The sequence below is a fragment of the Oncorhynchus clarkii genome, chromosome 12 (assembly GCF_045791955.1).
Source record: "Oncorhynchus clarkii lewisi isolate Uvic-CL-2024 chromosome 12, UVic_Ocla_1.0, whole genome shotgun sequence".
Classification (NCBI taxonomy): domain Eukaryota; kingdom Metazoa; phylum Chordata; class Actinopteri; order Salmoniformes; family Salmonidae; genus Oncorhynchus; species Oncorhynchus clarkii.
In genome coordinates, this window is record NC_092158.1 from 87,287,428 (window position 1) to 87,304,927 (window position 17,500).

Below are 17,500 nucleotides of genomic sequence, written 5' to 3' on the forward strand. Positions count from 1 at the left end.
GGTAGGGAGTTCATACTACAGATACACTGCCCTTATGTAGGGAGGACATACTACAGACACACTGCACCCCCTCATGTAGGGAGGACATACTACAGATACACTGTACCCCCTCAAGTAAGGAGGACATACTACAGATACACTGCACCCCCTCAGATAGGGAGGACATACCACAGGCACACTGGATACCCTCAGGTAGGGAGGACATACTACAGACACACTGCACCCCCTCAGGTAGGGAGGACATACTACAGACACACTGCACCCCCTCAGGTAGGGAGGACATACTACAGATACACTGCCCTCATGTAGGGAGGACACACTAAAGACACACTGCACACCCTCATGTAGGGAGGACATACTACAGACACACTGCATCCCCTCATGTAGGGAGGACATACTACAGATACACTGCATCCCCTCATGTAGGGAGGACATACTACAGACACACTGCATCCCATCATGTAGGGAGGACATACTAAAGATACACTGCCCTCATGTAGGGAGGACATACTACAGATACACTGCCCTCATGTAGGGAGGACATACAACAGGCACACTGCACCCCCTCATGTAGGGAGGACATACCACAGACACACTGCCCTCATGTAGGGAGGACATACTAAAGACACACTGCACCTCCTCATGTAGGGAGGACATACTACAGATACACTGCACCTCCTCATGTAGGGAGGACATACTAAAGACACACTGCACCTCCTCATGTAGGGAGGACATACTACAGACACACTGCACCTCCTCATGTAGGGAGGACATACTACAGACACACTGGATCCCCTCAAGTAGGGAGGACATACAACAGGCACACTGCACCCCCTCAGGTAGGGAGGACATACTACAGATTCACTGCCCTCATGTAGGGAGGACATACTACAGACACACTGCACCTCCTCACGTAGGGAGGACATACTACAGATACACTGCCCTCATGTAGGGAGGACATACTACAGACACACTGCCCTCATGTAGGTAGGACATACAACAGGCACACTGCACCTCCTCATGTAGGGAGGACATACTACAGATACACTGCCTTCATGTAGGGAGGACATACCACAGACACACTGCACCTCCTCGTGTAGGGAGGACATACTACAGACACACTGCACCTCCTCACGTAGGGAGGACATACTACAGACACACTGCACCCCCTCAGGTAGGGAGGACATACTACAGACACACTGCACCTCCTCATGTAGGGAGGACACACTACAGATACACTGCCCTCATGTAGGGAGGACATACTACAGACACACTGCACCTCCTCATGTAGGGAGGACACACTACAGATACACTGCCCTCATGTAGGGAGGACATACCACAGACACACTGCACCTCCTCATGTAGGGAGGACATACTACTGACACACTGCACCTTCTCATGTAGGGAGGACACACTACAGATACACTGCCCTCATGTAGGGAGGACATACCACAGACACACTGCACCTCCTCATGTAGGGAGGACATACTACAGATACACTGCATCCCCTCATGTAGGGAGGACATACTACAGACACACTGGATCCCCTCATGTAGGGAGGACATACTACAGACACACTGCCCTCATGTAGGGAGGACATACTACAGACACACTGCACCTCTTCATGTAGGGAGGACACACTACAGATGCACTGCCCTCGTGTAAGGAGGACATACTACAGATACACTGCCCTCATGTAGGGAGGACATACTACAGCCACACTGCACCTCCTCATGTAGGGAGGACATACTACAGATACACTGCACCTCCTCATGTAGGGAGGACATACTACAGACACACTGCACCTCCTCATGTAGGGAGGACATACTACAGATACACTGCCCTCATGTAGGGAGGACATACTACAGACACACTGCACCCCCTCATGTAGGGAGGACATACTACAGACACACTGCCCTCATGTAGGGAGGACACACTACAGACACACTGCACCCCCTCAGGTAGGTAGGACACACTACAGACACACTGCACCCCCTCAAGTAGGGAGGACACACTACAGACACACTGCACCCCCTCAGGTAGGGAGGACATACTACAGACACACTGCACCCCCTCAGGTAGGGTGGACACCCTACAGACACACTGCACCCCCTCAGGTAGGTAGGTCACACTACGGCGAGGTTCACATAATGTCCTTGTCCCATAGTGGTGAAAACAGACTAGTTGTGCAGTATTGTTTCTTTGGTGATTTGGGGTCAGTTTAGTTGGTTAGGATCCCCATTAGCTGTTCCTCATGCAGTAGCTACTCTTTCTGGAGTTCACTTTCCCTTATACCTGAAAGACCAGAAAAATGTCACCTTTGACATTTAGATTTACCCTCTCTGAGTCAGCTGCAAATACTGTATTTTGGGAATCACTCCTCTTACCAACTCTCCATCCCTTTCTACCTCTCTTTCTCTCTCTCTCTCGTGCTCTCCCTCTGTCTAATCCTCCATCTCTCTCTCTCTCTCTCCCTCTCCCTCTCTCCCTCTCTCTCACTCCCTCTGTCTAATCCTCCATCTCTCTCCCTCTCTCCCTCTCCCTCTCTCCCTCTCTCTCACTCCCTCTGTCTAATCCTCCATCTCTCTCTCTCTCTCCCTCTCCCTCTCTCCCTCTCTCTCACTCCCTCTGTCTAATCCTCCATCTCTCTCCCTCTCTCCCTCTCCCTCTCTCCCTCTCTCTCACTCCCTCTGTCTAATCCTCCATCTCTCTCCCTCTCCCTCTCTCCCTCTCTCTCACTCCCTCTGTCTAATCCTCCATCTCTCTCCCTCTCCCTCTCTCCCTCTCTCTCACTCCCTCTGTCTAATCCTCCATCTCTCTCCCTCTCCCTCTCTCCCTCTCTCTCACTCCCTCTGTCTAATCCTCCATCTCTCTCCCTCTCTCCCTCTCTCTCACTCCCTCTGTCTAATCCTCCATCTCTCTCCCTCTCTCTCTCTCCCTCTCTCTCACTCCCTCTGTCTAGTCCTCCATCTCTCTCCCTCTCTCCATCTCTCTCTCTACCTCTCCCTCTCTCTCCATCACTCCCTCTCTCTAACCCTCCATCTCTCTCCCTCCCTTTCTTTCCCTATCTCAATCTCTCTCTCTCCATCTCTCTCTGTCTCTCTCTCCATCCCTCCTTCTCTCTCTCCCTTCATCTCTCTCGCTCGATCCCTCTCCTGCTCTCTCTCTGTTTCTCTTTCTACAGGGTGATCAGTCGAGCCCCAGGTCTGAAGCTGGTAGTGGAGACTCTAATAACGTCTCTGAAACCTATAGGAAACATTGTCCTTATCTGCTGTGCTTTCTTCATCATATTTGGTATCCTGGGGGTGCAGGTAGGGGCTGTTATCTTTGGAGTACTTGTCTCTCCATCTTTCTTCCTTTGTCTTTTTTTCTATCTCTGTTTTCCTTGTTCCTTCATTTTATCAATATTTCACATTCCCTGTCTTTCTCCTCCAACATATACCCTGTCTTTCTCCTCCAACATATACCCTGTCTTTCTCCTTCAACATATACCCTGTCTTTCTCCTCCAACATATACCCTGTCTTTCTCCTCCAACATATACCCTATTTCTCCTCCAACATATACCCTCTTTCTCCTCCAACATATACCCTGTCTTTCTCCTCCAACATATACCCTGTCTTCCTCCTCCAACATATACCCTGTCTTTCTCCTCCAACATATACCCTGTCTTTCTCCTCCAACATATACCCTGTCTTTCTCCTCCAACATATGCCCTGTCTTTCTCCTCCAACATATACCCTGTCTTTCTCCTCCAACATATACCCTCTTTCTCCTCCAACATATACCCTCTTTCTCCTCCAACATATACCCTCTTTCTCCTCCAACATATACCCTGTCTTTCTCCTCCAACATATACCCTCTTTCTCCTCCAACATATACTCTGTCTTTCTCCTCCAACATATACCCTGTCTTTCTCCTCCAACATATACCCTGTCTTTCTCCTTCAACATATACCCTCTTTCTCCATCAACATATACCCTGTCTTTCTCCTCCAACATATACCCTGTCTTTCTTCTTCAACATATACCCTCTTTCTCCTTCAACACATACCCTCTTTCTCCTTCAACATATACCCTGTCTTTCTCCTCCAACATATACCCTGTCTTTCTCCTCCAACATATACCCTCTTTCTCCTCCAACATATACCCTCTTTCTCCTCCAACATATACCCTCTTTCTCCTCCAACATATACCCTCTAACATATACCCTGTCTTTCTCCTCCAACATATACCCTCTTTCTCCTCCAACATATACCCTGTCTTTCTCCTCCAACATATACCCTGTCTTTCTCCTCCAACATATACCCTCTTTCTCCTCCAACAAATACCCTGTCTTTCTCCTCCAACATATACCCTCTTTTTCCTCCAACATATACCCTGTCTTTCTCCTCCAACATATACCCTGTCTTTCTCCTTCAACATATACCCTCTTTCTCCTCCAACATATACCCTCTTTCTCCTCCAACATATACCCTCTTTCTTCTCCAACATATACCCTCTTTCTCCTCCAACATATACCCTGTCTTTCTCCTCCAACATATACCCTGTCTTTCTCCTCCAACATATACCCCGTCTTTCTGTGTCTCTGTTTCCTCACCTTCCTCCCACAGTTGTCTGTCCCTCAGTCTCTGTCCCTTCTCTGTCTTTGTCAGTCTTTGCCACCTGTCTTCCTCTATCTCTCTCTCAATTCCCTAAATCATTCTTGACCATCTATGTAATGACCTCCATATTATTCCATCAAGTGTGTCTATCCTTTGATAATGACATATGAAAGAAACCACTTATATGGTAACAACAAGACATCTGAAGTGGCTCTGTCCATTGTTCCCATTGTTCCCTGACAGCTGTTCAAAGGGAAGTTCTTCTACTGCTTTGGCCCCGACGTCAAGAACATCACCAACAAGTCTGACTGTCTGCAGGCCAACTACAAATGGGTTCATCACAAGTACAACTTTGACAACCTGGGACAGGTAAGGATTTCTCCCAGTATCAATTTCGGACAAGGTGTCAAACTGATGGACATGGTGAATGGACCAGTATGAAATACTGAACTGATGGACATGGCGAATGGACCAGTATGAAATACTGAACTGATGGACATGGTGAATGGACCAGTATGAAATACTGAACTGATGGACATGGTGAATGGACCAGTATGAAATACTGAACTGATGGACATGGTGAATGGACCAGTATGAAATACTGAACTGATGGACATGGTGAATGGACCAGTATGAAATACTGAACTGATGGACATGGTGAATGGACCGATGGACTAATGTTTTGTCTGTGTTTTTGTCTTTATATGTATGTTTATATTTCATGTCTTTCATGTGTGTTCTGTCTGTCTGTGTATGTCTGCATTTCTGCATGTGTGTGTGTGTGTTCTGTGTGTATATGTGTGTGCGCTCTGTACCACAGGCTCTGATGTCCCTGTTTGTGCTGGCTTCAAAGGACGGTTGGGTCAACATCATGTACCATGGCCTGGATGCTGTAGGGGTGGACCAACAGGTAACTAGTCTAATAGTGGTCATCAAGTCTATCCATTATATTTCTATAGATGTATTATTTTTTCAGTTGTGTTGGCTGACTGATCTATCAGAGCATACTCAACTCCTTCTCTCCCGCTCCTCCTTCGACTAAACACTCACATGCACCACTCCTCTCTCTCTCCCTCCTTCTCCCCCTCCCTCGCCCCTCCCTCGCCCCTCCCTCCCCATCTCTCCCTTCCTCTCCATCCCCCTCCCCCCTCCCTCCCTCCCTCTCCCCTCCCCCTCTCCCCTCCCTGCCTCCCTCTATCTCCATCCCCCCTCTCCCTTCCCTCCCTCCCTCTCTCCCTTTAGCCAGTGATCAACAACAGTCCATGGATGCTCCTCTACTTCATCTCCTTCCTCCTCATCGTCAGTTTCTTCGTTCTGAACATGTTTGTGGGCGTGGTAGTGGAGAACTTCCACAAGTGCCGTCAGAACCAGGAAGTGGAAGAGGCTAAAAGGAGAGAGGATAAACGACGGAGACGCATGGAGAAGAAGAGGAGGGGTAAGGGAGAGACGGGAAGAAGAGATAGTACAAGGTGCCTGGAGAGAGAGAGGGCGAGAGAGGGATAGAGGGAGGATGAGAGGGAGAAAGGGAGAGAGGGAGTGGGAGGGAGAGAGGGTGAGAGGGTGAAAGGGAGAAAGGGATGGAGGGAGGGTGAGAGAGGGTGAGAGGGAGAAAGGGATGGAGGGAGGGTGAGAGAGGGTGAAAGGGAGAAAGGGAGAGTGAGAGAGGGTGAGAGGGTGAAAGGGAGAAAGGGATGGAGGGAGGGTGAGAGAGGGTGAGAGGGAGAAAGGGATGGAGGGAGGGTGAGAGAGTGTGAAAGGGAGAAAGGGAGGGAGAAAGAGAGGGGGGAGGGAGGATGAGAGGGAGAGAGAGAGGGTGAGAGGGTGAGAGGGAGAAAGGGAGGGAGGGTGAAAGGGTGTGAGAGAGAAAGGGAGGGAGAGAGAGAGAGAGAGCAGAACAGACAGAGATAGATCATCAATGATTGTGTGAATTGTTTATGAGTATCACTCTTGACAGGAGGACATCACAGGAATGCTTTTGAATAGTGTACAGTAATACTATGTATAAAGCACTATTACCTGTGTTTGTCTTCCCTTGCCAGACGCCCAGAAGATCCCCTACTATGCCAGCTACAGCCCCCTCCGCCTGTGGATCCACACTCTGTGTACCACCTACTACCTGGACCTCTTCATCACCTTCATCATCTGTATCAACGTCATCACCATGTCACTGGAACACTACAGCCAGCCACGAGTAAGACTGGAGGGAGCGGTGTGCGTGTGTGGGTGGGGGTGGGGGGGTACAGAAAGACAGAGTGTCATGTGTTTTCATGTACACAGTACCATATGTGACTCCTTCTCTCTCTCTCTCTCCCCTTCCCTCTCACCTTCTCTCTCTCCTCCCTCCCACCATCCCCTCTCTCTCCCCCTCCCACCTCCTTCTCCCCCTCCCCCCTCCCTCCCTCTCACCTCCTCTCTCTTTCCCTCTCTCTCACCTCCTTCTCTCTCTCTTCTCCCTCCTACCATCTCCTTCTCTCTCCCCCTTCCTCCCACCCCCATCTCTCTCTCCCTCCCCCTCCCTCCCTCCCACCTCCTCTCTCTCCCCCTCCCACCTCCTTCTCTCCCCCTCCCCCCTCCCTCCCTCCCACCTCCTCTCTCTCTCCCTCTCTCTCACGTCCTTCTCTCTCTCTCTCCTCCCTCCCACCATCTCCTTCTCTCTCCCCCTTCCTCCCACCTCCGTCTCTCTCTCCCTCCCCCTTCCTCCCTCTCTCCCACCTCCTCTCTCTCCCCCTCCCTCTCACCTCCCTCTCTCTCTCTCCTCCCTCCCACCATCTCCTTCTCTCTCTCCTTCTCCCTCCCACCTCCTTCTCTCTCTCCCCCTCCCTCCTACCTCCTTCTCCCACCCACCTCTTTCTCTCTCTCCCCCTCCCACCTCCTCTCTCCCCCCACCTCCTTCTCTCTCTCCCCCTCCCTCCCTCCTCCTCTCTCTCTCTCTCCAACCTCCCTCCCTCCTCCTCTCTCTCTCTCTCCCCCTCCCTCCCACCTCCTTCTCTCTCTGTCTCTCAGTCTCTGGATCTAGTGTTGAAGTACTGTAACTATTTCTTCACATCCACCTTTGTACTGGAGACCCTCCTGAAGCTCACCGCATTTGGCTTCCGACGCTTCTTTAAAGACAGGTAGTTACAGGGCCACACTGACTTACTGAATAAACACTGTATTCACTGCTGCACTGGGGACATACTGTGTGTGTGTGTGTGTGTGTGTGTGTGTGTGTGTGTGTGTGTGTGTGTGTGTGTGTGTGTGTGTGTGTGTGTGTGTGTGTGTGTGTGTGTGTGTGTGTGTGTGTGTGTGTGTGTGTGTGTGTGTGTGTGTGTGTGTGTGTGTGTGTTTGCGCATGTCAGTCATCTCAGTGTGTATGATTCATACAGAGTATATGATTCATAGCTGCCCTTCTTAACCACAACTCCATTAGAAAATAGTTATTCTGACTTCAATGGTACTTCCTGGTAGTGTCATAGCTTTACTATAGCTGAACTATAGCTGGGATACTTCAATGGTACTTCCTGGTAGTGTCATAGCTTTACTATAGTTGAACTATAGCTAGGATACTTCAATTGTACTTCCTGGTAGTGTCATAGCTTTACTATAGCTGAACTATAGCTGGGATACTTCAATTGTACTTCCTGGTAGTGTCATAGCTTTACTATAGCTGAACTATAGCTGGGATACTTCAATTGTACTTCCTGGTAGTGTCATAGCTTTACTATAGCTGAACTATAGCTGGGATACTTCAATTGTACTTCCTGGTAGTGTCATAGCTGAACTATAGCTGGGATACTTCAATTGTACTTCCTGGTATTATCATAGCTTTACTATAAATGAACTATAGCTGGGATACTTCAATTGTACCTCCTGGTATTGTCATAGCTTTAATATAGCTGAAATATAGCTGGGATACTTCAATTATACTTCCTGGTATTGTCATAGCTTTACTATAGCTGAACTATAGCTGGGATACTTCAATTGTACTTCATGGTATTGTCATAGCTTTAATATAGCTGAAATATAGCTGGGATACTTCAATTGTACTTCCTGGTATTGTCATAGCTTTACTATAGCTTAACTATAGCTGGGATACTTCAATTGTACTTCCTGGTAGTGTCATAGCTTTACTATAGCTGAACTATAGCGGGGATACTTCAATTGTACTTCCTGGTAGTGTCATAGCTTTACTATAGCTGAACTATAGCTGGGATACTCTCTGGATAGTCATACAGATACTGCTGAGCTACTGAATAAACACCATCCGTACTGCTACACTGGGGACACTGTGTGTGTTTTCTCACTCTGTGTGATTCATAGTAGTAATGCCACAGCCGTAATATAACCAGGATGCTGTCTCTGTACTAAATGGTACTAGTAAAGGTGACTGAATTAAATACGCTGCACTGGGGACACTGTGTGTGTTTTCTCACTCTGTGTGATTCATAGTAGTAATGCCACAGCCGTAATATAACCAGGATGCTGTCTCTGTACTAAATGGTACTAGTAAAGGTGACTGAATTAAATACGCTACACTGGGGACACTGTGTGTGTTTTCTCACTCTGTGTGATTCATAGTAGTAATGCCACAGCCGTAATATAACCAGGATGCTGTCTCTGTACTAAATGGTACTAGTAAAGGTGACTGAATTAAATACGCTGCACTGGGGACACTGTGTGTGTCATCTCACTCTGTGTGATTCATAGTAGTAATGCCACAGCCGTAATATAACCAGGATGCTGTCTCTGTACTAAATGGTACTAGTAAAGGTGACTGAATTAAATACGCTGCACTGGGGACACTGTGTGTGTCATCTCACTCTGTGTGATTCATAGTAGTAATGCCACAGCCGTAATATAACCAGGATGCTGTCTCTGTACTAAATGGTACTAGTAAAGGTGACTGAATTAAATACGCTACACTGGGGACACTGTGTGTGTTTTCTCACTCTGTGTGATTCATAGTAGTAATGCCACAGCCGTAATATAACCAGGATGCTGTCTCTGTACTAAATGGTACTAGTAAAGGTGACTGAATTAAATACGCTACACTGGGGACACTGTGTGTGTTTTCTCACTCTGTGTGATTCATAGTAGTAATGCCACAGCCGTAATATAACCAGGATGCTGTCTCTGTACTAAATGGTACTAGTAAAGGTGACTGAATTAAATACGCTGCACTGGGGACACTGTTTGTGTTTTCTCACTCTGTGTGATTCATAGTAGTAATGCCACAGCCGTAATATAACCAGGATGCTGTCTCTGTACTAAATGGTACTAGTAAAGGTGACTGAATTAAATACGCTGCACTGGGGACACTGTGTGTGTTTTCTCACTCTGTGTGATTCATAGTAGTAATGCCACAGCCGTAATATAACCAGGATGCTGTCTCTGTACTAAATGGTACTAGTAAAGGTGACTGAATTAAATACGCTACACTGGGGACACTGTGTGTGTCATCTCACTCTGTGTGATTCATAGTAGTAATGCCACAGCCGTAATATAACCAGGATGCTGTCTCTGTACTAAATGGTACTAGTAAAGGTGACTGAATTAAATACGCTACACTGGGGACACTGTGTGTGTCATCTCACTCTGTGTGATTCATAGTAGTAATGCCACAGCCGTAATATAACCAGGATGCTGTCTCTGTACTAAATGGTACTAGTAAAGGTGACTGAATTAAATACGCTACACTGGGGACACTGTGTGTGTCATCTCACTCTGTGTGATTCATAGTAGTAATGCCACAGCCGTAATATAACCAGGATGCTGTCTCTGTACTAAATGGTACTAGTAAAGGTGACTGAATTAAATACGCTGCACTGGGGACACTGTGTGTGTCATCTCACTCTGTGTGATTCATAGTAGTAATGCCACAGCCGTAATATAACCAGGATGCTGTCTCTGTACTAAATGGTACTAGTAAAGGTGACTGAATTAAATACGCTGCACTGGGGACACTGTGTGTGTTTTCTCACTCTGTGTGATTCATAGTAGTAATGCCACAGCCGTAATATAACCAGGATGCTGTCTCTGTACTAAATGGTACTAGTAAAGGTGACTGAATTAAATACGCTGCACTGGGGACACTGTTTGTGTCATCTCACTCTGTGTGATTCATAGTAGTAATGCCACAGCCGTAATATAACCAGGATGCTGTCTCTGTACTAAATGGTACTAGTAAAGGTGACTGAATTAAATACGCTACACTGGGGACACTGTGTGTGTCATCTCACTCTGTGTGATTCATAGTAGTAATGCCACAGCCGTAATATAACCAGGATGCTGTCTCTGTACTAAATGGTACTAGTAAAGGTGACTGAATTAAATACGCTGCACTGGGGACACTGTTTGTGTCATCTCACTCTGTGTGATTCATAGTAGTAATGCCACAGCCGTAATATAACCAGGATGCTGTCTCTGTACTAAATGGTACTAGTAAAGGTGACTGAATTAAATACGCTGCACTGGGGACACTGTGTGTGTCATCTCACTCTGTGTGATTCATAGTAGTAATGCCACAGCCGTAATATAACCAGGATGCTGTCTCTGTACTAAATGGTACTAGTAAAGGTGACTGAATTAAATACGCTGCACTGGGGACACTGTTTGTGTCATCTCACTCTGTGTGATTCATAGTAGTAATGCCACAGCCGTAATATAACCAGGATGCTGTCTCTGTACTAAATGGTACTAGTAAAGGTGACTGAATTAAATACGCTGCACTGGGGACACTGTGTGTGTTTTCTCACTCTGTGTGATTCATAGTAGTAATGCCACAGCCGTAATATAACCAGGATGCTGTCTCTGTACTAAATGGTACTAGTAAAGGTGACTGAATTAAATACGCTGCACTGGGGACACTGTTTGTGTTTTCTCACTCTGTGTGATTCATAGTAGTAATGCCACAGCCGTAATATAACCAGGATGCTGTCTCTGTACTAAATGGTACTAGTAAAGGTGACTGAATTAAATACGCTGCACTGGGGACACTGTTTGTGTTTTCTCACTCTGTGTGATTCATAGTAGTAATGCCACAGCCGTAATATAACCAGGATGCTGTCTCTGTACTAAATGGTACTAGTAAAGGTGACTGAATTAAATACGCTGCACTGGGGACACTGTTTGTGTTTTCTCACTCTGTGTGATTCATAGTAGTAATGCCACAGCCGTAATATAACCAGGATGCTGTCTCTGTACTAAATGGTACTAGTAAAGGTGACTGAATTAAATACGCTGCACTGGGGACACTGTGTGTGTCATCTCACTCTGTGTGATTCATAGTAGTAATGCCACAGCCGTAATATAACCAGGATGCTGTCTCTGTACTAAATGGTACTAGTAAAGGTGACTGAATTAAATACGCTGCACTGGGGACACTGTGTGTGTTTTCTCACTCTGTGTGATTCATAGTAGTAATGCCACAGCCGTAATATAACCAGGATGCTGTCTCTGTACTAAATGGTACTAGTAAAGGTGACTGAATTAAATACGCTGCACTGGGGACACTGTGTGTGTTTTCTCACTCTGTGTGATTCATAGTAGTAATGCCACAGCCGTAATATAACCAGGATGCTGTCTCTGTACTAAATGGTACTAGTAAAGGTGACTGAATTAAATACGCTACACTGGGGACACTGTGTGTGTCATCTCACTCTGTGTGATTCATAGTAGTAATGCCACAGCCGTAATATAACCAGGATGCTGTCTCTGTACTAAATGGTACTAGTAAAGGTGACTGAATTAAATACGCTACACTGGGGACACTGTGTGTGTCATCTCACTCTGTGTGATTCATAGTAGTAATGCCACAGCCGTAATATAACCAGGATGCTGTCTCTGTACTAAATGGTACTAGTAAAGGTGACTGAATTAAATACGCTACACTGGGGACACTGTGTGTGTCATCTCACTCTGTGTGATTCATAGTAGTAATGCCACAGCCGTAATATAACCAGGATGCTGTCTCTGTACTAAATGGTACTAGTAAAGGTGACTGAATTAAATACGCTGCACTGGGGACACTGTGTGTGTCATCTCACTCTGTGTGATTCATAGTAGTAATGCCACAGCCGTAATATAACCAGGATGCTGTCTCTGTACTAAATGGTACTAGTAAAGGTGACTGAATTAAATACGCTGCACTGGGGACACTGTGTGTGTTTTCTCACTCTGTGTGATTCATAGTAGTAATGCCACAGCCGTAATATAACCAGGATGCTGTCTCTGTACTAAATGGTACTAGTAAAGGTGACTGAATTAAATACGCTGCACTGGGGACACTGTTTGTGTCATCTCACTCTGTGTGATTCATAGTAGTAATGCCACAGCCGTAATATAACCAGGATGCTGTCTCTGTACTAAATGGTACTAGTAAAGGTGACTGAATTAAATACGCTACACTGGGGACACTGTGTGTGTCATCTCACTCTGTGTGATTCATAGTAGTAATGCCACAGCCGTAATATAACCAGGATGCTGTCTCTGTACTAAATGGTACTAGTAAAGGTGACTGAATTAAATACGCTGCACTGGGGACACTGTTTGTGTCATCTCACTCTGTGTGATTCATAGTAGTAATGCCACAGCCGTAATATAACCAGGATGCTGTCTCTGTACTAAATGGTACTAGTAAAGGTGACTGAATTAAATACGCTGCACTGGGGACACTGTGTGTGTCATCTCACTCTGTGTGATTCATAGTAGTAATGCCACAGCCGTAATATAACCAGGATGCTGTCTCTGTAATAAATGGTACTAGTAAAGGTGACTGAATTAAATACGCTGCACTGGGGACACTGTTTGTGTCATCTCACTCTGTGTGATTCATAGTAGTAATGCCACAGCCGTAATATAACCAGGATGCTGTCTCTGTACTAAATGGTACTAGTAAAGGTGACTGAATTAAATACGCTGCACTGGGGACACTGTGTGTGTTTTCTCACTCTGTGTGATTCATAGTAGTAATGCCACAGCCGTAATATAACCAGGATGCTGTCTCTGTACTAAATGGTACTAGTAAAGGTGACTGAATTAAATACGCTGCACTGGGGACACTGTTTGTGTTTTCTCACTCTGTGTGATTCATAGTAGTAATGCCACAGCCGTAATATAACCAGGATGCTGTCTCTGTACTAAATGGTACTAGTAAAGGTGACTGAATTAAATACGCTGCACTGGGGACACTGTTTGTGTTTTCTCACTCTGTGTGATTCATAGTAGTAATGCCACAGCCGTAATATAACCAGGATGCTGTCTCTGTACTAAATGGTACTAGTAAAGGTGACTGAATTAAATACGCTGCACTGGGGACACTGTGTGTGTTTTCTCACTCTGTGTGATTCATAGTAGTAATGCCACAGCCGTAATATAACCAGGATGCTGTCTCTGTACTAAATGGTACTAGTAAAGGTGACTGAATTAAATACGCTGCACTGGGGACACTGTGTGTGTCATCTCACTCTGTGTGATTCATAGTAGTAATGCCACAGCCGTAATATAACCAGGATGCTGTCTCTGTACTAAATGGTACTAGTAAAGGTGACTGAATTAAATACGCTGCACTGGGGACACTGTGTGTGTTTTCTCACTCTGTGTGATTCATAGTAGTAATGCCACAGCCGTAATATAACCAGGATGCTGTCTCTGTACTAAATGGTACTAGTAAAGGTGACTGAATTAAATACGCTGCACTGGGGACACTGTGTGTGTTTTCTCACTCTGTGTGATTCATAGTAGTAATGCCACAGCCGTAATATAACCAGGATGCTGTCTCTGTACTAAATGGTACTAGTAAAGGTGACTGAATTAAATACGCTGCACTGGGGACACTGTGTGTGTTTTCTCACTCTGTGTGATTCATAGTAGTAATGCCACAGCCGTAATATAACCAGGATGCTGTCTCTGTACTAAATGGTACTAGTAAAGGTGACTGAATTAAATACGCTACACTGGGGACACTGTGTGTGTTTTCTCACTCTGTGTGATTCATAGTAGTAATGCCACAGCCGTAATATAACCAGGATGCTGTCTCTGTACTAAATGGTACTAGTAAAGGTGACTGAATTAAATACGCTGCACTGGGGACACTGTGTGTGTCATCTCACTCTGTGTGATTCATAGTAGTAATGCCACAGCCGTAATATAACCAGGATGCTGTCTCTGTACTAAATGGTACTAGTAAAGGTGACTGAATTAAATACGCTGCACTGGGGACACTGTGTGTGTCATCTCACTCTGTGTGATTCATAGTAGTAATGCCACAGCCGTAATATAACCAGGATGCTGTCTCTGTACTAAATGGTACTAGTAAAGGTGACTGAATTAAATACGCTGCACTGGGGACACTGTGTGTGTCATCTCACTCTGTGTGATTCATAGTAGTAATGCCACAGCCGTAATATAACCAGGATGCTGTCTCTGTACTAAATGGTACTAGTAAAGGTGACTGAATTAAATACGCTGCACTGGGGACACTGTGTGTGTCATCTCACTCTGTGTGATTCATAGTAGTAATGCCACAGCCGTAATATAACCAGGATGCTGTCTCTGTACTAAATGGTACTAGTAAAGGTGACTGAATTAAATACGCTGCACTGGGGACACTGTTTGTGTTTTCTCACTCTGTGTGATTCATAGTAGTAATGCCACAGCCGTAATATAACCAGGATGCTGTCTCTGTACTAAATGGTACTAGTAAAGGTGACTGAATTAAATACGCTGCACTGGGGACACTGTGTGTGTTTTCTCACTCTGTGTGATTCATAGTAGTAATGCCACAGCCGTAATATAACCAGGATGCTGTCTCTGTACTAAATGGTACTAGTAAAGGTGACTGAATTAAATACGCTGCACTGGGGACACTGTTTGTGTCATCTCACTCTGTGTGATTCATAGTAGTAATGCCACAGCCGTAATATAACCAGGATGCTGTCTCTGTACTAAATGGTACTAGTAAAGGTGACTGAATTAAATACGCTGCACTGGGGACACTGTTTGTGTCATCTCACTCTATGATTCATAGTAGTAATGCCACAGCCGTAATATAACCAGGATGCTGTCTCTGTACTAAATGGTACTAGTAAAGGTGACTGAATTAAATACGCTGCACTGGGGACACTGTTTGTGTTTTCTCACTCTGTGTGATTCATAGTAGTAATGCCACAGCCGTAATATAACCAGGATGCTGTCTCTGTACTAAATGGTACTAGTAAAGGTGACTGAATTAAATACGCTACACTGGGGACACTGTGTGTGTCATCTCACTCTGTGTGATTCATAGTAGTAATGCCACAGCCGTAATATAACCAGGATGCTGTCTCTGTACTAAATGGTACTAGTAAAGGTGACTGAATTAAATACGCTGCACTGGGGACACTGTGTGTGTCATCTCACTCTGTGTGATTCATAGTAGTAATGCCACAGCCGTAATATAACCAGGATGCTGTCTCTGTACTAAATGGTACTAGTAAAGGTGACTGAATTAAATACGCTGCACTGGGGACACTGTGTGTGTTTTCTCACTCTGTGTGATTCATAGTAGTAATGCCACAGCCGTAATATAACCAGGATGCTGTCTCTGTACTAAATGGTACTAGTAAAGGTGACTGAATTAAATACGCTACACTGGGGACACTGTGTGTGTTTTCTCACTCTGTGTGATTCATAGTAGTAATGCCACAGCCGTAATATAACCAGGATGCTGTCTCTGTACTAAATGGTACTAGTAAAGGTGACTGAATTAAATACGCTGCACTGGGGACACTGTTTGTGTTTTCTCACTCTGTGTGATTCATAGTAGTAATGCCACAGCCGTAATATAACCAGGATGCTGTCTCTGTACTAAATGGTACTAGTAAAGGTGACTGAATTAAATACGCTGCACTGGGGACACTGTGTGTGTTTTCTCACTCTGTGTGATTCATAGTAGTAATGCCACAGCCGTAATATAACCAGGATGCTGTCTCTGTACTAAATGGTACTAGTAAAGGTGATTGAATTAAATACGCTACACTGGGGACACTGTGTGTGTCATCTCACTCTGTGTGATTCATAGTAGTAATGCCACAGCCGTAATATAACCAGGATGCTGTCTCTGTACTAAATGGTACTAGTAAAGGTGACTGAATTAAATACGCTGCACTGGGGACACTGTTTGTGTTTTCTCACTCTGTGTGATTCATAGTAGTAATGCCACAGCCGTAATATAACCAGGATGCTGTCTCTGTACTAAATGGTACTAGTAAAGGTGACTGAATTAAATACGCTGCACTGGGGACACTGTTTGTGTCATCTCACTCTGTGTGATTCATAGTAGTAATGCCACAGCCGTAATATAACCAGGATGCTGTCTCTGTACTAAATGGTACTAGTAAAGGTGACTGAATTAAATACGCTGCACTGGGGACACTGTTTGTGTTTTCTCACTCTGTGTGATTCATAGTAGTAATGCCACAGCCGTAATATAACCAGGATGCTGTCTCTGTACTAAATGGTACTAGTAAAGGTGACTGAATTAAATACGCTGCACTGGGGACACTGTTTGTGTCATCTCACTGTATGATTCATAGTGTTTGCTGTACTGTAGTTAGTTTAAGTTAGGGTTAAAATTAGGTTGACAGGTTAGGGTTAAAGTTAGGTTGACAGGTTAGGGTTAAGGTTAGGTTGACAGGTTAGGGTTAAGGTTAGGTTTAAGGTTAGGTTTAAAGGTTAGAGTTAAGGTTAGGTTTAAAGGTTAGGGTTAAGGTTAAGGTTAGGTTTAAAGGTTAGGTTTAAAGGTTAGGGTTAAGGTTGGGTTTAAAGGCTGTGCCAGCTAGTGACCACTCTGCAGAGCTGCCTCCAGAACAATATTCATGATGCTAATCTGCTATACTTGCATTGTGTGTAGATGTATCATTGTCCATTTCATCAGATGCAGA

The 17,500-nt window shown here is 45.3% G+C and overlaps 1 protein-coding gene across 1 annotated transcript in view; it reads left to right on the forward strand.

The window, feature by feature from the left end:
- LOC139421581 (calcium voltage-gated channel subunit alpha1 Ia) overlaps window positions 1-17,500 on the forward strand; it is a 121,052-nt gene that overhangs the window by 65,292 nt on the left and 38,260 nt on the right. The window contains exons 18-23 of the mRNA XM_071172623.1: window positions 3,185-3,311; window positions 4,845-4,970; window positions 5,422-5,511; window positions 5,844-6,036; window positions 6,641-6,792; window positions 7,605-7,714. Of these exons, the coding sequence (XP_071028724.1) occupies window positions 3,185-3,311; window positions 4,845-4,970; window positions 5,422-5,511; window positions 5,844-6,036; window positions 6,641-6,792; window positions 7,605-7,714 (798 nt within the window). The remainder of the gene's footprint in view (window positions 1-3,184; window positions 3,312-4,844; window positions 4,971-5,421; window positions 5,512-5,843; window positions 6,037-6,640; window positions 6,793-7,604; window positions 7,715-17,500) is intronic.